Source organism: Bufo bufo, chromosome 5, assembly GCF_905171765.1.
Source record: "Bufo bufo chromosome 5, aBufBuf1.1, whole genome shotgun sequence".
Lineage (NCBI taxonomy): Eukaryota > Metazoa > Chordata > Amphibia > Anura > Bufonidae > Bufo > Bufo bufo.
This window is the reverse complement of record NC_053393.1, coordinates 482,326,418-482,350,788: the sequence shown is the minus strand read 5'-3', so window position 1 is coordinate 482,350,788 and position 24,371 is coordinate 482,326,418. Positions and strand designations below refer to the sequence as shown.

General features: G+C 48.2%; 1 protein-coding gene across 1 annotated transcript; it reads right to left on the bottom strand.

Moving 5' to 3' along the window:
- Positions 1–874: 874 nt before the first annotated feature.
- Positions 875–24,371, bottom strand: NOM1 (nucleolar protein with MIF4G domain 1). The gene is made up of 11 exons (XM_040434192.1): positions 23,388–24,371; positions 14,253–14,377; positions 12,482–12,677; positions 10,716–11,039; positions 7,020–7,130; positions 6,581–6,745; positions 5,252–5,373; positions 3,872–4,004; positions 3,000–3,131; positions 2,629–2,738; positions 875–1,219 (listed from the first exon to the last, which is right to left on the bottom strand). Exons 1-11 carry the CDS (start codon positions 24,306–24,308, stop codon positions 1,042–1,044), a joined length of 2,517 nt encoding a protein of 838 aa, XP_040290126.1. The 5' UTR covers positions 24,309–24,371; the 3' UTR covers positions 875–1,041.

Genomic DNA, 24,371 nt, shown 5'->3' with positions numbered 1-24,371 from the left:
CTGGAGGGGTCAGGAATGCATGCGGGGAGTGTAAAACTTCCTCTTATTGAACTTATGAAAAAAGTTTGGGCAAATGTGAAGCAACTGAGAGGTGTAGGTGGAATCAGTGAGCTTTCCCCTATTAGAAATAACCACCTATTGCCTGAATTTTTGACTATATCAGGACTTAGGAATTGGGAAACTCATGGAGTAATCAGGATTGGCCAATTAACAGAGGGCAAGGTATGTAAGTCTTTTCAGAACCTACAGCAGGAATTTAATATCCCCAGGGGATGGTTCTATAAATATCTCCAATTGAGGCATGCCCTTGAGGTCACACTGCGGAAAGGATGCGTGATAGCCCAAATGGAGGTGGTTCATAAGCTTGTTCTCCCGACAGGGGGAGGTAAAAGAGGGCTGATATCACAGGTGTACGCTCTTTTGCTTGATAAATTATTAGAGGGGTTTCCGCTCTCAAGAATGAAGAAGTGGGAGGGTGACTTGGGTGATATATCTAAGGATAAGTGGGAAGATATACTGGAAGGAGTCCCCAAGGTGTCCCTGAGTGAACAGGGTAAACAGTCCCAACTATTTATCATACATAGAGTATACAAAACGCCAGTGTTCCTAAAAAAGGTGGGAGTAAGAATTGATGACAAGTGTCCAAAGTGTATGGAGGATGGTGCGGAATTTTACAATTCTTTGTCTCAATTATTTGTGCTTACATGTATACATGCTTTGTACAGATGCTTGATGTTAATGTGTGTTGGTTTTTCACCGTATACTGCTGTACACTGATTCCACAAGGTGGAAAAAGTAAGAAAAGACAATGTACTGTTTTGTAATATTTTACATTTATTGATCAATAAAAACGATTTGATTCAAAAAAAGAAACATTCTTTTCCAAATTTAAAGTTATAAAGTAGAGTTTATGAACGCTGTGTGATCATAAAACCTTTAAAGTTAATTCAGTATATACAAGTTGTTGGAGCGCACCACGGTTTCTCTTCACTGGGACACAGAGGACGTGGACCCGTGTGATTTCTTCACTATATTGAACCTCTATAGGCGTAGCTTGCCCTCCTTTGCCTGTAGAGCTTTAACTGCTAAATCGGCTTTTTGAGTGAGCAATTCCGCCTCCTGTGCAGTCTTCTGTGCACGGACGTTCTTTAGCAGAAAATGCATAATGAAGAGTTTTAGGCCCTCTCGAAGCATCCCCAGCTTTGGGTTGTCAGAGATCCTGATAACAGAACAGGACATGGACATATTATTACTGGTTACTAATGCCACAGAACAATCACTGCACAAGACGTGTATAAAGCACTGTCAGTCAAATGAAAGGTTCACACCAAAGCCACACGTGTTACATTCATTGTACATGAATCCATGGTACACATGCACTGCAAATCCGCAACATAACATATGTTGCTATACTGGAATGGGGCCCACTAAAAACCATAGCACTGTCAATTTATTGCACATTTATGGTGCACAAATCTGCAATAAAACTCTACATAAGAACTCATTCATGCGATGAACACCATTTACATTTTTTTTAAAATCTGAATAGTTTCATCATTCCAGTCCACCAGGGACCAGAAGGAGCTGGGAGTGGAGCCTTGGCGCTGGAGCACAGTGGAGTTGAGCGAGGTTTTTTCTTTTAGGCCCCCTGCACACGAACGTGTGCACCCCGTGGTCGTGCTGCAATGCATGAACACAGTCCGTGGGGCAGCCGCAGCGGATCGCGGACCAATTCACTTTAATGGGTCCGCGATCTGGCCGTTCCGCAAAAAGATAGAACATGTTCTATCTTTTTGCGGAACGGAAGTACGGGACGAAACCCCACGGAAGCACTCTGTAGTGCTTCCGTAGGGTTCTGTTCCGCACCATTCCGCATCTCTGGATTTGCGGACCCATTCAAGTGAATGGGTCTGCATCAGTGATGCGGAATGCCCACGGAATGGAACCCGTGTATTGCAGGTCCGCAATACAGAAACGGTAGGCACACGTTTGTGTCCAGGGGGGCCTTAGACAGATTCCCGACACACACTAAATTTTGGGGGGATTGGACAACCCCTTTATTTGTCACCTAAGTATGCTACCAAAAAATGGGATTGGTACTGATGCAAAATACTGATCACAGAATACAGTGGACTTGCAGTATTCATGAGGACAGTCCTCCCACCGCAGGCTGCCCTGTAATACACCGATATATAGCAGCTTGTCAGTCAAGGATAAGAGGGGAGGGGGTGGACCCTTCTCATGAATAAAGCGGATTCATAAATCATTACTATCAAACTATCTGCCTTTAGCTACAACTAGGGGAAGCCTACTACTTGGGCCAATTTCCCATGTAAGTGGTAGTCTAACATCAGACACTTATAGCATAGTCACGTGATATGCCCAAAGTTTCTGTTAAAGACGGAGGTCTTACTGTTGGAACCTATCTTCCAAAAAGATTGCTGCACCAATTCATGGGCAGCATCAGGTGATCATCTTATTTTTGGGGGTCCCTTTTAACAAAACAATTGTCTAAAGCAATAACCCCTTTAATGCCTACTTGTCTTCACGTGGTCCGAATGGATGGCTGCAATACGTTTTGCAGATGTGTGTTTAGTTCAGATAGGACCAAATGATGAAACCACTTACTTTCCAAATATGACCGCAAGCTCATCAGCATCAGAGTCCGTCAGCAGCTTGTAGAGAACTTGACGCAAGAAGGAGACCTTAATCTTATCCAATTCGCTGAATTCTATAACCTGGGTAAGGATTTATACAATGGATCAGTTAGAAGCTTACGAGTATGCTCCTATGCAGAGGGCAATCTCACTCAGGATTGGTAGCCATCGCTACATGTATGCATCAGACAATGACAAGACCAGGACTGGATTTCTAGGTCCACTACAAAATTACAAGCTATAGTAAATCATTTCCACAGAATGATATATGAGCTCCTCCTGGTCTATAACGAGCTGCCTGCAGATCGGACACGGTGTCGGCCAGCCATCCCTAATACTTACTTTAAAGATAGAGAGCGGCAGAGATTTGCGTTTTATCAGGTGACTCAGGAAATGAGTGAGGTTCGACAAAGTGGTTGAAGACAAACTTCCCAAATCACGGAATTTATCCCACATACTGAATTGGAACGTCATCTAAAATAAAACAAGGAACGTGTCTTAGCAAGTTGCATAGGAGAAGGTAAGGCCTACTGTTCTAACAGCATTGGGAAGCTACTGGTGTAAGAATGCCTTTCACCTTTTCAGCTAAATGTGACAGAAAATGTATGGATACAGGAAAAAGCACCACCCTCTGGTTCTCCATTGGCCAGGGCAATCTGAGACACTGGTGCCCACCAGAGGTGAACACAGTGAGGACCAGAAGCCAGCAGAAGCAGCACAGATCTTTAAAACTCTTGAGGGAGCAATACAAAAATGAGACAGAAGCTAACCCTGCACTCCTGCCCTTGATTGACAGCTTTCTTCCTGAGGCTGGGAGGGTAGTTGTCACTCAGGTACTGGAGGACATGGTTAGCGTGTTTCCCAACCAGTGTGCCTCCAGCTGTTGCAAAACTACAACTCCCAGCATGCCCGGACAGCCTTTGGCTGTGCGGGCATGCTGGGAGTTGTAGTTTTGCAACAGCTGGAGGCACACTGGTTGGGAAACACTGGACCGTAAGCCTGAAGCTTATGAATATTGAGGAACCAGCAGCGCATGCACTACTTTGAGAGCAGCCCAGTCTTGGTTCCTGCTGCAGCTAATAAACAGTGATGTGATGAAAACTGCTGCACCAACAGAAGTAACCCAATGCTGGAATCTGAAGTTTTTGTCACGACTTTATGCTTCCTTCAGACAGGGTAGCATAAACCTAATGTGGCATGTGGTGGAGCATTACCAGGAACCGTCTATCATATTCACAGAACTTGCTGGACAGGAAGGCATAGAAAGGGTTGTAGGTTTTCTCCTGGAGACAACAGTCAATGAGAACATGGACTATCTCTCTTTCTTGATGATCCTTCAGACCTAACCTGAAACAAACAATGAAAAATTCTAAATGATAAATGAATGGAGCACTTCTTTCCCAGTAATTATAGTACACCAACATACAGAGCCAAGCACATAATGTGCTCAATAGCCATTGACTTCAATGATAGTTGAGCTGCAGTACCCAGTAAGTACCCAACATGGCTACTACACTTTGAACGGAGCTGTGGTTCCCTCTCCCTTCACAGTGCTAGTTCCAGCGATGGAGGCTGCAGAGAACAGTTGACTGGAGGGCGAGCGGGGTGTTGGACCCTCACTGATCACATATTAATTACCTATCCCGAGGATAAGTCGTGAATATTAGGAGCCTGGAAAACCACTTTAAGCCCTGCATCTAGTCTAAGGCCCCTTTCACACAGGCGAGAATTCCGTGTGGGTGCAATGCGTGAGGGGAACGCATTGCACCCGCACTGAATCCGGACCCATCCACTCCAATGGGGCTGTGCACATGAGCGGTGATTTTCATGCATCACTGGTGTGTTGCGTGAAAATCGCAGCATGTTCTATATTGTGCGTTTTTCACGCAACGCAAGCCCCATAGAAGTGCATGGGGCTGTGTGAAAATCGCAAGCATCCGCAAGCAAGTGCGGATGCGGTGCGATTTTCACGCATGGTTGCTAGGAGAGGATCGGGATGGGGACCCGTTCTTTATTATTTTCCCTTATAACATGCCGATTATTTTCCCTTATAACATGCCGATTTTTCTCACGTGCGTGCAAAACGCATTAAACCGCTTTGCACTCGCGCTGAAAAAAAAAAAAATCACACATTTTCCCGCAACGCACCCGCATCTTGTTCGGCCCTCACACGCAAAGCCCGTGTGAAAGAGGCCTAAGCCCCTGCGCCCCCTCAAAGACTGTATAGACAAACAGGAGAGTAACCCCGGTGTTCCCTGCAGGATTTCTTCAATTTCTGCATGATGCTGACAAAGTGCTGCAGACTGACAAACAATGAGGGCATCTGCCATTGCGATATGCCATAAATGTTGAGATGGGACAATCCCTTTAAGGTTGCATCTCCAATGGGCAGCCGCAACCTTGCCAACCCATGCTGGCCAATAGCCATAAGCATTTGAAGGTAACATCTTCATTAATCCACAAATCTTTGTTATTGGCCAGGTTGTGTTAAACATAGGACCCCAGAGCTCCTTTACGCCAAAATGTTTTATGACCCACTGATAGGACTTGCAGTGAACTGAAGGTGGGTTCCTTCTTCAAGGTGGTTTCCTTACTTCAGTAACTTCTCAAAAGCATCCAAATAATCTTCACTGGTCATTACAACACAGAAGATATTCCTCCTAATGTCCGTGTTCATCCGCTGCTTACGAGCTAAGTCCATGATCTTCGCACTGACCTTTAAAAGAGGAGGAGAGACAATACACGTTAATTACAGATGTTCAATAATAAACTGCTATGAACAGCAGGCCCATCTACCTGGTAAATAATATGGTAACTCCAGTGGCAGCCATGTCACTTACTCCTTGGGTGTCCAGCAATGACTTCCCTGCCCACGGAAATCAAAGTTGGAAGAACATCGAACACCAGCGCAAAAAAATAAATCAGGTCCCCCTCATATATATGAGTTGTGCCTGGCCAGCTGTTTTATGCCGATATTTGGCGCCTATACACTAATAGCGCCGGACAGAAAAACTGAGCATGCAGCGTTTTTCTGCCCGGTGCTATTTGGCATCACAACTGATGCTCTGGATGTATGTGCAGGATCCTATAGAAAACAATGGTTTCCGTTCTGGCTCAGTCCCCTTCCTGCGTTTTCTGCTTCACGCTGGAGAGGAACTGAGCCGGAAAGCCGTGCAAATGTGGAGGAGGCCTAAGACTGCTCAAACTTTATAACCATCAGGGAAAAGGAGTGCTATATTTTTATCTGTACTGCATTCATTTTCTACATGGGTGCCTAGGTCATTAAAACGGAGACATTTTCGGTAGCAAAACATAGACGTCTGTTTCTTCTGCTTATATAGATGTAAACAAAACTAATGAAATCATTTTTTTTTTTTACTTCGTTCTCTCTTCCAGAAAGATATTTCAAAACTTTTCTTTGGGAGATTCACTTTAAAAAGTGCCCTGGCAGCTGATAGCAACCTCTGAAAGAGCTACTTTCATAGACATGGCCGTCTCCAGAGACTGTGCTGGTATCTCGGTGTCAGAACAGAGTAGTGAATGGAAAGGACTGACAGAGGAATGGAAAGTCAGTCACCTGAGTCTGCCTGAAGGCAGCGGGAGAAATAGGAATAAGTGGCCAGGGATACAAGGTGCCTTAAAAGGGGCAATCCACAAGGAAGTGGTATCACTTAATGATCCGTGGGGGTGCAACCCCTGGAACCCTTCTGATCCTGAGAATAAGGCCAACCCTGCAAAGTGGTGCATCCAGCATTAGTACAGGCAACTGCAGTGGCCCCCATCTAAAAGCAGGGGATGGCACTGGAAAGCAATGGTCTCTAAAAACATCAGAAACCTATAGAACTTCAGAGAGAAGAAGTAGTATCTGGAAGAAAGAAAACAGGCTCACTCATTATAATGCAATATCAATAGCAAGGAAGTACCTTTCCTACTGCCTGTGTTGATGCCTTTGCTGAGGACTGTCCAATCATAGGCGCTCCACTCCATGACGAACCCACAATCCACCAGCGACCAACCTTGTCCGCTTCCAGAATATTCCCCAAAGATACACGGAGACGAGTGTCACTGCCGGACGCGCTGTTGTGAACCTGCGTGCAAACACCACACATCAAAATTGCACAGACAAAGAAAAAACACGCACAATAACGCAATTTTGTCTTCAGCCTCCTATGCAGACCTATGTGTCACAATGGTTACAAGCTACTAACAATCCCCAAGTGTTTATCAGTTTCTCCAACTATTGTGTCTTTAAAACACTTGGGGATTGTTCGTAGCTTGTAACCATAACTTTATCTGAGCTTCTAAAAGACAAATTCGCCAATTGATGTATATAGTACGCTGTAATCAATGTTTCTTGCTTACCATTGAGCGTTGCAGTTTACGTAGTTTCTCCACTGGTTCAGGGTCATAACCAGGTATCTTGCGCATATCATTGTTCTTTAATGCTAACATGATCTCCAACATAAACCGAACCTACAGTAAAAACAAAGGTCTTCTTTACTCATTCAAGACACTGGAAAACAGATATTCACAAACACAAGGAACCATCAGGAGATAAATGCAGGTCCAGAAATGATCCATTGCTATATATTGTAGACAAGCATCAGCCCCAACACTGATGTCTATTATCTGTACATTTCAGACTACCTCAGTGGTGAGCCTTTTTTTTGGGGGGGGTTTATCGACTAATTTAGTATTAAAGTGGTTGTACAATTTAATTAAAATTTTTATTAATGACCCAGAATGCTGAGAAAATATAAAAGATGACATATATCGTCTCCTTCCCCCGCACCGCTGGTCCAGTCTTTCTTCCCCTGCTTACAGACAGCAGTGGTGATGCGCACGTGAAAGCTGCGGCTGATCCCTACAAGCATGACAACCTGCAAGTGTCCAAGCATGACCACCACTGATGGATTGTAGGGTGGTTGTAACCATGGAAACCAGCAGTGTATAATGCGATGGAAAATTATAATTACACTTACCGGTAATTGGATTTTCCAGAACCCATGACAGCACCATAGAGAGATGGATCCGCCCCCACAATTGGACAGGAAGCCTCAGAGCAATTAAAAAGGGAACACCCACTTCCTCCCTCAGTGTTGATTCCAGAGTAGATCAGTAGGAACCGTACAAATAGAATTCCTATTACTTCATTCTTCCTTTCTTCTTCATCAACGATAAGCACCAGGGAGGGAATAAGAGGGGTGCTGTCATGGGTTATGGAAAATCCAATTACCGGTAAGTGTAATTATAATTTTTCCTTTCGCCCATGACAGCACCATAGAGAGACCGAATAGCAGAGATAAAAAAAAAAAAAAAACACCCCTCGGGCGGGACCGTGCTTGAAAAGTAATGTAAGCTAAGAATACCCAGATGGAAGCATAGGGAACCCAAAGGCTAACAAGAGGTCCGAACTAAAAAAAAAAAAAAGTCGGATCAATAAACATCCCAAATTTCAATACTAGACATTATACTTAAAACCCAACATAATCTTATAAAAAGAAATCTCATATGGGTTTCTCATCAAGTGTTTATCAAAATAATCATAACAGATTTAACAAAACATCTTAGAGAAGTACTTATCTTGACAAAGAATGATCAAAACTGAAGATGATTGCTGAACACCGATTCCTTTGGTGCAGAATATATTGTGAGACAGATGCTTTGATTCAAGATCCAATGGAGGCCCTTTGTTACATTTACCAGAAGAACTTTAGACGTCAAAATTTCCAAATTTCCTCGCAATCTGGCATCCACGATCGAACCCTACTGTGGCAACCATCCCCTGGAGGAGCTCACGGATCTGCCACAAGAGGTCAAAAGAGCCCCCTGGACCCTTCAGACCTCCAAGGTTCCCCACAGCCGGAAACTTCCGCACGAAGGACCCCAGCAAATAACTGCCGACCCTCCAGGGCCTCCCTGGGAAGTTCCAGATTGGCGGCAAGTATTTATAGGGTTTAGCTGATGCGCCATACCTCCTGTAGGCCATCCAGACTAAATGTTCCAGCCCATCTTCTTACTCCCAACCAGAAGCCATATAGGGCTTTGTTGGTACACCATACATCCTGCAGGCCATCCAAACAATATGTTCCAGCCCATATCCTCATTCCCAACCAGGAGGCTTATAGGGCTTTGCTGTTCTGCCATACATCCTGTAGGCCAGGGGTGGCCAACCTGCGGCTCCTCGCACCTTCACTTGCGGTACTCAGAGGAGAGCGCTCTCCTCTACATATGCGGTTCGTAGAGTGGAGCGGGCCAGGGTTGTCGCAGGTTTCGAAATATTAGCAGTACAGGGAAGAAGGAAGAAGAAAGCAGTCCCCCCACCCCCTGTGCTGCTGCCACCAATGAGAATGCAGAGGGGAAGAGGAGGGGAGGGGCTGTGGCCACTGCCACCAATGAAGTTAACTCACTAATTTATTCAAATACAGGAGGCGGGTGCTGGCTGCAGAATCATATAGCCCGCACCCGACCTCTATCAGAGGTAGTTGAGATCCGTGGCAGTTAACCCTTAGGTGCCACACCTGAGGGGTTAACTGCCGGGGATCGCAGCACCGTCATAGAGGCCAGGTGTTGGCTATGTGATTCTGCCGGCACCCGACTCCTGTATCTGTATTAAAGGTTAATTGTCATTGCTGGTGCAGTGCACCCCACCCTTAATACGTGCAGGTGCGCGCTCTGACCGGACACTGTGCACGTGAGGTCACTGTGGAGAGGGCACCACAGTCTTCAGAGCAGCTGCAGCAGAGGTAGGATAAGCCAGCTCCTACACAGTTTTATTTTATTAAAGTACTGATCATGGGGGTCTTGACTGACATGGGGGTAGTATGAGCTCAGATAAGACCCCCAAATCCTCATCAGACCCACAAAATTAGCCCCGAGGCAGCCAACCAGATTCATACCAACCACATAACACAAATATTCGCTGTAAACCTAAGTTCCTTGTTTCACAGCTCTGGAGGCTGCATGCTCCAGGCTCCTCTGTCCGGAGGACAGGAAACCACACTGAGGGAGGAAGTGGGTGTTCCCTTTTTGATTGCTCTGAGGCTTCCTGTCCAATTGTGGGGGCGGATCCATCTCTCAATGGCGCTATCATAAGTGAAGGGAAAAAATGAATCCTGCCGGCATATACTGGTCAACATCAAAGAAATGGGTGTATAAGATATACAACTGGGGTCCTCATTTCATTGTGGAGAAAACTACTCATCTGTAACTGCATTCCATTTATTATATTTTGTTCTGTTTTATTTTTTGCCCATCATAAAAAGGCTCCTGAGTGTTTCGTGTGTACCAACAGTTGTTCAAAAGGAGAATTTCTCTTCAAATAAATTAAAAGGTTTATCTGATCTGGACATTTATGGAATATCCACAAACATCCAACAGGAACGGGTCCCAGAGGTGGGACCAGCATCTACTGGACATTTATAGCCATGAAGATTCAGATGGGACAACCCTTCTAAGGCTCCATTCACACGTACGCAAATGGGTCCGCATCCGTTCCGCAATTTTGCAGAACGGGTGCGGACCCATTCATTTTCTATGGGGACGGAATGGATGCGGACAGCACACAGTGTGCTGTCAGCATCCGCATTTGCGGAGCGCGGCCCCGATCTTCGGGTCCGCAGCTCCGCAAAAGATACAACATGTCCTATTCTTGTCCGCAGCTTGCGGACAAAAATAGGCATTTCTATAGGGGTGCCGGGCGGGTGTGTTGCGGATCCGCAATTTGCGGGTCCGCCACACACCTCGGATGTGTGAATGGAGCCTAAACGGGTGTTAAAGGGTGAAGACACACTTTTTTGAACCTACTTCTCCGAGTGTGGGCAGATCATCAGCTTTCTAGTTGTTGGAACCCCCAGTGGTCAGTCGTGTTTGTAAAGGGAAAGTGCCAGTGTGTCCTTGCACCTACTGAATTTATGTATGGAAGGTCTGCCAAGTCTTCCAGAGCAGCTCTTGGCACCAGCCATCCACTCAATGAGGTTCATGGTGGGGATGCCCAATTAACACATATGGCTAAGACTTGTCCTAAAATTAGAAAATTGATTTTGGACTGATTCTCACCCGTGATTGATCCTGGAATTTCTTATCCAAAGCGCTGGCTTTGTTTTGAGCCTCACAGATCAGTTCCTTTAGAGCCAGAGCGTCGTCCTTTCGCAGAGCGAAGCCAACGTCTTTCAGCTGCAGCAGGATGAGCTCTATGTTTCTCTCTGTAAATGTGGACACCAGCATCTTTAAAATGTCAAACATCAGGCGAGCGTCAACGACGTGGAAGTTGTACAGATGTCCAATGAAGGTGATTAGGTTGTCACACTCTTTATTGTCCGTGTTGTCTTCATACTGGGCATGGAACTGCTTCACCACCGTTTCCAGGATGTGCGCCCCCACCTGGTGACACAGAAACTGCTAGATTAACATCAAACTCTCTAGATATACTGATTTCTCCTATTACCGCTATCGGCACATGACTCTGCAAGGATGTTTCTGAACATCTTTGCCGAACAGGCAGCAGCGTGGAGATCATACAGCTGCAGTAGTGGGGGCGAGCTGTCAGTGACAGGTTTATTATTGCCTTCTCAATCACTGTATAGACGACTGGTAACTACAAAGGCTGCTGCATATCATCTCTGCAACGAGTCCCAAAAGCTGTAACTAATATGTCAGCCTCAGTTACAGCCGAAACCAGCAATAAAAAAATATTTTAATGGTAAAATGCCCCAAAAAGGTCTATGTAAAATAAAGACAAGCCCTGTGACTGTAAACTATATATCCCCTATATAAAAGTGACCACAACTAGAACCCTTAAAAAGGGGTCGTCTCACTTCAGCAAATGGTATTTATCATGTAGACAAAGTTAATGCAAGGCACTTCCTAATGTATTGCGATTGTCCATATTTCTTCCTTTGCTGTCTTGATTCATTTTTCCATCACATTATACACTGCTCGTGCCCATGGTTACAGACCACCCTGCAATCCAGCAGCAGTGGCCATGCTTGCACACTGTAGGAAAAAAGCATTGGCCTCTCTGGTGGCCGGGAACGTGGAAATGCGTATAGGCTGGTGCTTTTTCCTATAGTGTGCAAGCATGACCACCACTGCTGGATGGTCGTAATACCAGGATAAGAGCAGTGTATAATGTGATGGAAAAAATGAATCCAGCCAGCAAAGGAAGCAATATGGACAATCCCAATACATTAGTAAGTGCCTTGGATTAACTTTGCTTACATGATTAGTGTTGAGCGAAGCGAGCTTTAGATGCTTCATCCAAAGTCGCTTAGTTCAAAACTTTGGAATAATACTGTATGGAGATCTGTCTCCGTACAGTATTAGAAAGTATGGGCTCTTTCCCAAAGTTATTCAATGAAGTCACGCGCCACTCCGCGAATAACTTATTTTGGCTCATCTGAGCCCATACATTCTAATACTGTATGGAGACGGATCTCAGTATAGTATTATTCCGAAGTTTTGAACGAAGCAACTTTGGATGAAGCATCTGAATCTTGCTTAGTTTAATACTAGCTTTAATGATGACGAGAGACAGATTATTAAGACAAAAAGAAGACGGATGCAACTGCACACTGGGTGGGTTTCCAAGATAGCCATCCAATGCCCAGCGAGTATCCTGCATGGGTCCTATTCTATAAATGGGACCAGTGCGCATTAGTCGCTGGTGTCAGAAGGCTGCCTCGTCCAGTGTCTTGACACCTGACCCTCTACACGTACCAGACAGTCAAATGGGCAGATGCTGGCTTATTGGAGTTCTTCTGTCTACGCTACATGCTGACCTGTAGCAAAATGGACCATTTCCATTATATACGGCGCCTCGTTACCTCGATCCCCACTGTATGGTGCAATATGCTGATGAGCAGTACATGCTCCATCATGAGTCGGTCTGGCATTTTGGCTGGAGTGATGCAGGCACTGAGGACAACATTAGTTAATGTCTCATTCATGTCTTTTCTGCTGTTGGTCATGTAGAGTTCTTCAAGCTGCCCGCTGATAGACGCCATATTTGGTTCACTCAATCTATAAAAACACACAAAATGTTAGCATGAATTACTGCGGGTTTTACCCTAAAAATAAAAGCAGGTGACCATGTAGTATTCAGGTATTCAAGAGGGCATCCACCTTTTAACACGTCGTCATTCTAAGGTCAACTGATCAGATCCATCTGTATAAGAGGAGGATGGGCTCTGTCTTCCTGGCCTAGACCTCACTATCTACTGCCCACAAATATACTGAAATGGCCTGTCCAGCTTAGAAATATTGGGGGTCCCCGTTCAGTATCTTGGGGTCTCTTGCTCTGGAGGTCGTGTGCTGTCCTTCTTATTTTTCCATTGATTTAGCCACAGGAGAGCTTGTATTTTTCAGGTCATATTTTTAACAGAACCACTTTGGGTTACATATAAATTGTTGATTAACTTTCATTATTAATTTTTGTTGTTGGGTGGGGGAGGGATAAAAATTCCACCGTCTTATTCTTATAGCATTTAACATGCGGTTAAAACAAGTTAAATAACCCAGCCGTTGGAATTATCCTGAAATCACATATCAGCAACATGGCCTAAAAGGCACACAGGAAGGGTTGGAGATCTTTGTGAGGCCCCTTGGCTACTATTGACACCCTGTGGCATTTGTCAGGGCCGATGGGGACAGAAGGAACATCCCCTCTGTCAAACCACTTAGATGCCGCAGTCTATTGACTCTAGCATCCAAGAGGTTGAAAGGGTTGATGGACTACAACAACTTAACTCTTATTCACAAAATAGTGCATAAGTGTCTGATCAGCGGAGGCTCGACTGCTGGGGCCCCTAGTGATAACAAAAATAGGGGCCCGGGTTCAACGGAGTGGCAGCCAGGCATGACCCCTGTTCTTAGGACTGGCAGGGGCCCCATCAGTTGGATAAACGCTTATTTGACACTTACATCATACCCTGTGTGTCGTAATCGGCCACCCCCTTTATACAGCTGGGATCGGTATGATTTCCAATCCTGCCTGTTGCAGTGGGAGCCTGGCTGTCAGTCACAACCGGGCTCCAGCTGTGACTGTGCAACAAAGCTCCCGACGTAGACAACGTGACACAGATGTACATAGGGATGCAGCAATTATCCAAATTCCGTCATGTACATGAAAGGGCATCCCTACACACACGCGGACGTGATGAGAAGAAACAGCTGAACAGAAGAGCTGATGATTACTGGTAGGCGGTGGCTCTGTATGCTTCTTCTGTAATTGTAAGTTTGCCGTCTGTCATTTTCCAAGGGGATATGAAGCTAATTAATCAGTACCCAATTAAGAGTCAATCACACATGAGCGTTCGCGAAGCTGTAATTGGAGAAGTTCTAGGTGCACCATATCAACTTGTAGTGACAAAGGGTAAACTCCATACATCACTGGAGGACCCGCAGCATCCGCTCCAAACAAGGGAGTCAATTAATTAGCTGAAGCTCGTGAGTGATTTACAGGAGATTGGAGTCTCAGCCTGTCAATTAAAAATATGAACTATAAAGAAGAAGATGCACTCCAGGCCTGAAGCCAAGACGGAGCGCCCGGCTCAGGATCAAGGACGCCATTATTTAGGTGGATGCATCATGTGATACCTGTTTATCAATCCCTTCACGCTCTTCCGAAGCCTCTCCAGCTCTTCCCTCCTCTTTGCATCCGCAGCCTCGGAAGATTGTCTCAGATGAGGGGGGACATACTTGCTGTCCAGATGAGGAGCAGTCTATGAGAAAGTGGAAAATGTTATCGTGGGACACAGAGGAGGAATGTCACTATAGAGCAACTACAGTCAGATACCACAAACCCTTAAAGTAGCACTCCGCTTACTAACTCACCACCAGCATTCTATCACTGCAATTTCTCTCACACTTCGGGCTCATGCGCAAGAAGGTATTTTTTTTCCCTGTGTCCATTCCTTTTTTTTTTTTTGTGGCCTGTACGTGGAACTATTCACTTCAATGGGGCTGCAAAAAAAGGAGATTTTTGTGAAACTCACCTGTAAAATCTTTTTCTCGTAATTTCCATTGGGGGACACAGACCATGGGTATAGCTTAGAGATATTACTAGGAGGGACACTATGCAAAAAAAGAAGCTCCTCCTCCTCGGGCTATACCCCCAGGCACCTCCAGGAGAACTTCAGTCGTTGCAAAAGCAGTAGGAGAAGGAGAACGGAAACAAAACATTATGGAAACCATCACACAGCACACCCTAAGGCGTAAACCAAAAAAGGGGGCGGGAGCTGTGTCCCCCAATGGAAATTACGAGAAAAAGATTTTACAGGTGAGTTTCACAAAAATCTCCTTTTCTCGTTCATTCCATTGGGGGACACAGACCATGGGACGTCCCAAAGCAGTCCATGGGGTGGGAAAAAAGAACAAATCCAACACCGCCAGGAATAAACGTCCAGTAGTCAAACCGGAACCACAGCCTGCAATACCCTGCGCCCAAGAGCAGCATCAGCCGAGGCCAGAGAGTGTAACTGATAAAACTTTGTGAAAGTATGTAAGGACGACCAAGTGGCCGCCTTACACAACTGGGAAACGGATGCGCGATTGCGTCTAGCCCAGGAAGCACCCACTGCCCTTGTGGAGTGAGCGGTAATCCGCGACGGCGGAACGTGGCCGCGAGCGCGATATGCCGCAGCAATAGCGGAACGGATCCACCGCGCCACGGTGACCTTGGAAGCCGCCAGGCCCTTACGGGACCCTTCAGGAATCACAAAGAGAGAGTCTGAACGCCGGAAGCGGTAGCCCCCAGGTACACCTTCAGGGCCCTGACGACGTCCAGGGAGTGGAGAGCGCATTCCTTGGGGTTCACCGGAGAAGGACAAAAAGAGGGCAGGACAAGATCCTCGTTAAGGTGGAAGGGAGAAACCACCTTGGGCAAAAAAGAAGGCACCGGTCTGAGCACCACCTTATCCTGGTGAAAGACCAGAAAAGGTTCCCGGCAGGAAAGTGCGGCCAGCTCCGAAACTCGCCTGATGGAGGTTATGGCCACCAGAAAAACTACCTTCCAGGTGAGTAAAACCAGAGAGATCTCCCTCAGAGGTTCAAAAGGCGCCGCCTGAAGGGCGCGCAGAACCAAGTTGAGATCCCAGGGGGGCAAGGGAGGCACATACGGAGGAACCGAATGCGCCACCCCCTGCAGGAAGGTTTTTACAGGTCTCAAAAAGGCAATGGACCTCTGAAAAAAGATAGCCAAAGCAGAAACCTGACCCTTTAAAGAACTGAGCGACAGACCCATGTCGAGGCCGGACTGGAGAAAAGACAGCACCACTGGGACAGAGAAACGTAGGGGCGAGTAGCCCGATTTCTCACAAAACACCAGGAAGGCCTTCCAGGTGCGATAATAGATTCGTGAAGAAGCCGGCTTTCGAGCCCTGATCATGGTTCTTACCACCGCATCAGAGAAGCCTCTCTTCCTCAGGATGGCGGTCTCAACAGCCACGCCGTTAAACGCAGCTGCCGTGAATTCTGGTGGAAGAGCGGCCCCTGAGACAAGAGATCCTCTCTGTCGGGCAGAGGCCACGGGACGTCCGCCAACATACGAGCGACGCTGGAGAACCAGGCGCGACGAGGCCAATCCGGAGCGACGAGAATGGTTGGTATCCCCTCCGCCTCGATCTTGCGCAGCACCTTCGGCAACAGAGGAATCGGAGGGAAGACGTAAAGGAGGCTGAACCGCTGCCATGGAAATACCAGCGCGTCCACCCCGTCCGCCCGTGGGTCTCGAGCGCGGGCAAGATACACCGGAACCTTGTGGTTGAGCCGGGAAGCCATCAAATCTACGTCCGGACGGCCCCATCGGTGGCAGATGTCCTCGAACACCTCCGGATGGAGAGACCACTCTCCCGGATCCACCTTGGTGCGACTCAGAAAATCCGCCGTCCAATTGTCGACTCCCGGGATGTACACTGCCGACAATACAGGAACATGAGACTCCGCCCATAAGAGGATCCTCGCTACTTCCCGCATTACTGCCCGACTGCGAGTCCCGCCCTGATGGTTGACATAAGCCACAGCCGTGGCATTGTCCGACTGAACCCGCACCGGGCGAGTCGCCAGGAGAGGAGTCCAATGGGAGAGGGAGTGGAAAATCGCCCTCAATTCCAAAACGTTTATCGGGAGACGGGATTCCTCCGTCGACCAGACACCCTGAACTGTGAGGTTCCGGAGAACACCTCCCCAACCGATGAGGCTGGCGTCGGTGGTGACTATCGTCCAGGAGAACGGAAGGAAGGACTTTCCTGACGATAGGTTCAGGGGAGACTGCCACCAAGGGAGAGACGCTCGAACTTGCCGGGACAGACGAACAGGAGTGTCTAGACCCCGAGGGTTCTTGTTCCAGAGGGCAAGGATCATCTGTTGTAGCGGACGAGTGTGAAATTGGGCGTACGGAATCGCCTCGAAAGAGGAGACCATAAGGCCCAGCACCCGCATGCACTCCCGAATGGTGGGACGTGGAGAGCGTAGAAGGAGCACCATTGCCAGACGAATCTGGGAAGCCTTGGAATCTGGAAGAAACACCCGAGAAATCGAGGTGTCCAAGATCATCCCCAGGAACGAGAGTCTCTGGGAGGGGTGCAGAGAGGACTTGGGGAGATTGATCAGCCATCCGAACCGTTCCAGGGATTGAACCGTGATTCGGATGCTGTCCTCGGCCTGTGGAAGAGACGGAGCTTTTATCAAGATGTCGTCTAGGTATGGTAACAAAGAGATGCCCCTGGTGCGAAGAAGCGCCATGAGAGGCGCCAGAATCTTCGTAAAAACTCGAGGGGCGGTTGCCAACCCAAAAGGTAGGGCGACGAACTGGTAATGACGCCCCCCTATGGCAAAGCGCAGAAAGCGATGGTGGGACTCTGCAATAGGGACGTGCAAGTAGGCGTCTTGAATGTCCACAGACGCGAGAAATTCTCCTGGAAGCAGAGAAGCAATAACGGAGCGAAGGGACTCCATGCGAAACTTCCGCACCCGTAGAAACTTGTTGAGAAGTTTTAGATCCAAGATTGGACGCACTGACCCCTCTTTCTTTGGAACAACGAACAGGTTTGAGTAAAAACCTGTCCCTTGCTCTTCTGGGGGAACGGGGGAAATGACACCACGGTCCAGAAGAGAGGAAACCGCAAAAAAGAGGTCCGAGGCCCTGGCTGGATCCCCCGGAACGCGAGAAGGGAAAAAACGTTCCGGCGGGCTGGACGCGAACTCCAACTTGTAGCCGGACGTCACCACTTCCAGAGCCCAGGCGTCCTGAACGTGAGCCCTCCAGACCTGTTGAAAGGAGAGCAGACGGCCCCCCACCACGAGGGGTGGGGGCACCCCTTCATGCGGAGGGTTGCTTGGGAGCAGGAGGACGGGCTGACTGCGCCCGAGGCCGCCAAGAAGGCTGGGGCTTGAAGAAAGGCTTCTTGCGGGAGTCCTGGGACCCCCCTGCCGATGAGGACGACGGCGTCCTGGCAGTGGAGAAGCGACGAAAGGACTGGCCCCGGAAACCTGAAGGCCGAGACCGAAAGGGACGCTTGGTCCTGGGCTGGGGTAGATGAGTGCTCTTGCCCCCTGTTGCGGCAGAAATGAATTCATCTAGTTGAGCCCCAAAGAGCCTGGACCCTTCAAAGGGAAGGTTAGCGAGGGATCGCTTGGATGAGGCATCAGCATCCCACACCTTCAGCCAGACCTCCCTGCGCTGAATGACAGAGAGGGCCGAAATACGGGCAAAGAGGGAGCCGATGTCCATTGAAGCCTCACAGAGATATTTAGACGCTTGAGACATCTGGATGATAAAATCCAGAGTATCTGCAGAGGCGTCCTGCTCTGACAGATCCTGGTGGTGGCGCTGCAACCACGTTGTAAGGGCTCTGGCGACCCAAGCCGACGCAAAGGCCGGTCGCAGGGAAGCGCCCGCCAGCGAGAAGATGGACTTGGAAAGTGAATCCAAACGTCTGTCCACCGCATCCTGCAGAGAGGAACCGTCTAGGACGGGAAGGGCCGTGTTCTTGGCTAACCTGGCCACCGGAGGATCTACCTTAGGGGAAGAAGTCCACTTTTCCACTGTGTCAGCTGGAAAAGGATAAAGCGTATCCATACGCTTGGTGGCCGAAAATTTTTGATTAGGTCGATCCCAAGCTTTTGATAGGACCGCAGTGAACTCCTCGTGAATAGGGAACACGGCGGACTCCTGTTTCTTGGGTGGAAAAAGGGAGAACTCCCGACTAGTGGAGGGAGGAGAATCCCCTTGTATATTAAAAGTGTCACGGACAGCTGCCACCAACTCGGTTACCATGGTGGAAAGCTTAGGCAGGGGTTCCCGCTCTGTGACTTCGTCCGATCCGGACAATTCCCCATCGGATTTGCGCTCCCTGCGAGGGGGAGAGTCAACCGGGCATGCCTCAAGGCGAGGGGGAGAAGCGGAGTCATCCGAGGAGGAATGCTGCCGCTCACGCTGCCTTTTAGAAGTCAGACGCCCTCTGTGAGAGTCGCTGAGAGGGGATGGAGTGGTGGATGCCACTGGAGTAGTAGCCGCCATGCGCTCCATGAAGGACATGGCTGCCTTGGCAACTAAGGCCAGATCAGCTGCCGCATTAGACATGGCGGAGGCCCAGGCGGGTACCGCTGGATCCGCAGGGGCAGAGGGAGGACCGGGCTGAGCAAGAGAAGGAGGCTGATCCTGTCCGGGAGCAGGGCATGAGTCACAGGAACCAGTGACAGAAAAAGGCCTAAGGCATATTTTACATGACTCCAGTGGAGCCTGAGAGGAAGCCTTGGAAGGCTTAGGGGCCCCAGGTTTAGGCATGATGGTATTCCAAAAAAGATTTCCTACCAGGTTGCTGCAATTCCTACCACCCAGGCAACAGCAGAAGTCTCCGGTCACCGAGAACTGAGGAGCTGCACGGCCGCAATCCAGCAGAGTCTCCGGCGTAGAGAGAGACAGAGCTGGACGCCGAGGCTCCGCCCCCTTGGACGCGTCATTGCGGCGCGAAATAAGCGCGCGCGCATTTCAAATACACCCCTTCGCCAGATACGGCGCAGCGGGGGTTAATATCGGGAGGAGCAGGCCGGCGGGAGCTGCAGAGAGCGCAGCGGCCATAAGATAAAATACACTCCTTCAGTGCCAAGATTGCCGCCGATGCGGCCATAGTCTGAGCTGCAGGCAGGTATCAGTGGAATCACCAGCCCTCCCCAGAAAGGCCCCCTCCCAACGGGAAAAAATGCCCCCAGCCGGTCCTTCTCTAGCTCACCTCAGGTCACAGAGCGCCAGACAGACGACATGAAGGGGTGGGGGGAGGGGGGGAAAGGAGGGAGATTGAAGCAGGCAATACTTATCTGCACAGCATGCTCCCTCGATGTCCAGACCAGCAGGGATTCACCTCTTCAGACGTCTGACTCCAATCAAGGAGAGCAGTGCTCTGGTGGAGGGTAGGCAGCAGGTGTCCCAGCAGCTGGTGGGATGCCAGAGCTAACATGTCGAGTCTGGATCCACTTTTCTTCTGTGGGGGAATGGGAGGTAGCCAGGAACCTTAAGAAGACCGTGGCAGACCCTCCACAGGGGCCAGGAAAGCGCAATGCTGACCTGCGTCCCCATCTGAAACCAGAAAAAAATAACAAACAGGAGAAGAATAAATGTCAACCTCCTTGAACGGACACTAAGCAAAGACTGAAGTTCTCCTGGAGGTGCCTGGGGGTATAGCCCGAGGAGGAGGAGCTTCTTTTTTTGCATAGTGTCCCTCCTAGTAATATCTCTAAGCTATACCCATGGTCTGTGTCCCCCAATGGAATGAACGAGAAACAGAAGTTACTCTGTGTGCATTCCGTTTCCATATGTCCGTATATTCGTTCTGCCCAAAAAAATAGGACATTATTGTCCGCATTACGGACAAGGACAGGACTGTTCTATTAGGGGCCAGCAGTTCCGTAAAATCCAGACCACAAAACGGCAACGATCGTGTACATGAGCCCTAACTCAGTTGCACTCATACACTTTGAACCGTTTCATTATGGGAACCTGGTCATATAATCTCAAGTCTGACCACCAGCCCAGAGCTTACTGTAATGTGTGAACAGGAACTCTGTCTCTCCGCTGTGGCTGACTTACTGATGATGACAGAATGAAATCATCACCAATCAGATCCCTTCTGGCAGCTCTCAGGCCCCTCCCCACACTCCTCTGTATATCTCTATATTCTGTTGATGATATAATGTCTCCCCTATTAGGAGGTGCAGATATATAGTAGGTGAGTGTATAGAGTGATTAGCTGCAGTTATATAAACCTCCTGACTCACGCTGCCTGTACTATCTGTGTGAGCAGACTCTCCAGTGTAGTTCTAAGGCTACTTTCACACTAGGGTTTTTATTGGATCCAGCAGGGTTCAGCAAAAACACTTCCGTTACTGATAATACAACCGTCTGCATCCGTTATGAACGGATCCGGTTGTATTATCTTTAACATACCCAAGACAGATCTGTCATGAACTTCATTGAAAGTCAGTGGGGAACGGATCCGTTTTCTATTGTGGCAGAGAAAACGGATCAGTCCCTATTGACTTGCATTGGGGGTCATGCCGGATCCGTCTTGCTCCACATCCCAGGACGGAAAGCCAACTACAACATGTTGCGGTTTGCTCTCCGGTATGGGAACGCAACTAAACGGAACGGAATGCATTTTGGAGCACTCTGTTCTGTTCAGTTTTGTCCCCATTGACAATGAATGGGGACAAAACTGAAGTGTTTTTTTCCCGGCATTGAGCCCCTATGACGGATCTCAATACCGAAAAACTAAAACGCTAGTGTGAAAGTAGCCTAAGAGATATAGCTTCACACTGGTCCCCCTGCACGTAAAAGCCGAGAGGAGAGAGATGACAGGGCAGAGAGGGGAGACAGGCTCAAGCTGCATCACACAGGAGAACATGGAGACCCTGCACTATATAGACAAAGAAAAAAATCCTGGACTGCATCTTTAAAAGAACACTTGAGTATAAGGTTATATTCTGTACTGTAAAGAGTAAACTCCGCATGCACCCCAATACCCATTTACTTCCAGGTACCAACTACTACTTTCTGTTGTACATTAGGACTAGACAATGGCAAAAAAAAAAAAAAAAAAAGAGTAAATGGACAATATATAAAAGGCAAAAATCCTATAGATCAGGGGTCAGCAGCCTCTGGTACTACTGCTCTTGTGAAACTATAACTCCCAACATGAACACTTGCTCAGCTGTTCTCAGAACAACCACAGAAGAGAAGGGAGCATTCAGGGAGTTGTAGTTCCACAGGATGCTGACCCCCTGCTATTGATGATGGAAGACAAAAAAGGCAGCAGTAATAATGTAAGTACTGACTTTGCCGTCTTCCATCAGGGGTTCTGTCACGTTACACACTAAGAATATTGCAGCATTTAGCACTGCTCCTGCCATCAGAATGACAAACCTTAGGAGAACCCAGGCGGACAACATTACAAGCCAACAGGGTCCATCAGAGCTGAACCCGGACAAACCTCCATCTTCACCCAGGCAGCCCCCCTAACTTGAGCATCGGAGCAGTGCTTGCTCCGATGCTCTCCTTTGCCCTGCGCAAGGCTCTTTTGTTTACAATAACACACTGCCGGGTGGAGGATTCCGCCCGGCAGCGTGTTTGGTGACATCACTGGCTCTGATGGGCTGGCCTAAACGCTGCCCTTGCCGTTTTACTGGCTAGGGCAGCGCTGAAGCCCGCCCATCAGTGCCGGTGACGTCACCGGGCTACCTGAGCAGCCAGAAGAAGAGGGACCTGCAAGGGACCTGGTACGTCACCGAGTATAACAAAATTGTCCCTTCCGGCTAAGAATTTCCTAAATGAAAACGGGGCTTCATAAATATGTGGCAAAGGTAGGACAGGACATGCATGTATGTAATATGTATGTCACTCTGGTACTATTACACCAATGTCCCCAATCCCGGACAACCCCTTTAATTATCAAATTCATGACAAAGCATTTTTTCATGCCTGTTCTGTAAGACTTAGGTATGTTGATTTAGCCTTATGCATCACCATAGGAAATGACCGGTGGGACATGGACACTACACAGAGGTCAAAGCTTTGCACTTCCAGCTCTGTCAGCTACTGAAAAAAGCTGACCAGTGGGGGACAATGAAATTAAAGAGACCTGACAATGGGTATGAACTAAAGGAGTTGCCTGGGATTTTAATATTGATGACATCTATCCTTAGGACAGGCCATCTATCAGATCTTGAGGACCAGCCGAAGAGGTGACAGAGCTCGTGAATACTGCGGCTTCTTCACTGTGCCAATCATTTTCTAGAGGCCGTATGTGGTCCATTCAAGTGAACGGGACAGAGCTATGTATAGAACCATGCACAGCCCCTGCAAAATGTACCGCACTATGCCTGGTAATAAAGAGCCCACAGGCCCTTTAACATACGCTGCTCTGGAGCACACAGGAGCCGCCAAACTCAAGCAGTGTGGGCGAGTTTGTGAGAATCAGGTTTATATTTATAATCAATGTTACATCAATAACAAAGCCCTGTTCACACTAGCATTGTGAAAGCGTGGTCAGATCAGCTTTACAAAGGATGCTGATGAGACTTGATGGACATGATATAAGCCACTGAACTCCATCAGGTTTCCATCACAATTCCAACACTTTTGACATCAAGAATAACACAAACCCAAATTAAATCCAAAATGATCGTGTGAACCAACCCAAGGACTAAAAGGAAAACAAAAATCGTTGTACAGTAACGAACCTTGTTAATAGTAACTTGCTCATCCACATCTTCACCATCAGAGTCCCGAGAAGACCCTCCTGACTGATCCTCATCATTAGCATCTTCTCCTGAACCCTCAAGGTCCTCCACTGCCTCATCTTCCTCTGACAGTTCTTCCTCCCCCAAGGAACCCCTTTCTTTTTCCACATCATCTTCCTCCATGTCTGATCCTTCATCACTGTCATTACCCATCTCAGACCCTTTCTCAATATGCCCCTCATCCTCCTCAGACCCTTCCTCATCCACATGCTCAGACAGTTTGTGCAGTTTATCTGTGGTGTTTGCCTCCTCTTCCTCATCATCATAGAGGCCAGACGTAGACCCCCCTGGTTCCAAGACCCCCAGGATGTAGTCCAGCCCATCTTGAGTGAATGCCTGGGGTAAGGAGCTCTTGTTCTTCCTCTTGTTCATCCTCAGGCTCCTCTCCAGCCTCTTGATCTCCTTCTCCTCTTTCTCATTGGCCTCCAGCAGAGACTTCTTCCTGGCTTCTTCTTTACTGACTTGTTTCTTCTTCTTCTTGATGTCTTGCTGCTTTGCTGTGTCTTTCTTCACCGGCTGTTTTTTGCTCTCCTGCCCAGGTGCTGTTTTGGGTGCCGGTGGCTTCTTTGTGGCCGGGTGGTTGTCCTTGGGTCCCCCCTGTACATTCTCAGCAGACTTCTGGGGTCCTTGTTTCCCTGAGAAGTCCCTTTCATAGTAGGCTTTCCTTCGGATCTTCTTGGAGAGGCGCTTCTCCTTCCTCAGCTCCTTACGGCTCTTGGGTCTGCCTCCAGTGGCCCAGGATTCTGCAGGACCAGTCTCAGCATCCAAGCCGCCCTCAGCTTTCTCCACGAACTGCTGCACGGAGAGCTGGAGCTTCTTTATCTGGTCGGGTCCCCCCCGACCACCGCTCTTACGCTTCATCCCCCCCTTACTTACAGAAACACATCACCCACGTTGGATACGGGGGCCGCCATACTGCAGAAC

Excerpts from the sequence above, each read along its gene's own strand:
- NOM1 (XM_040434192.1), bottom strand. The coding sequence starts at position 24,308 with ATGAAGCGTAAGAGCGGTGGTCGGGGGGGACCCGACCAGATAAAGAAG. Across the intron at positions 7,131-10,715 it reads AATTCCAGGATCAATCACGG|GTTCGGTTTATGTTGGAGAT; the intron begins GTGAGAATCAGT and ends TTTTTACTGTAG. Across the intron at positions 1,220-2,628 it reads CTTGCGGTCATATTTGGAAA|GATCTCTGACAACCCAAAGC; the intron begins GTAAGTGGTTTC and ends TTCTGTTATCAG.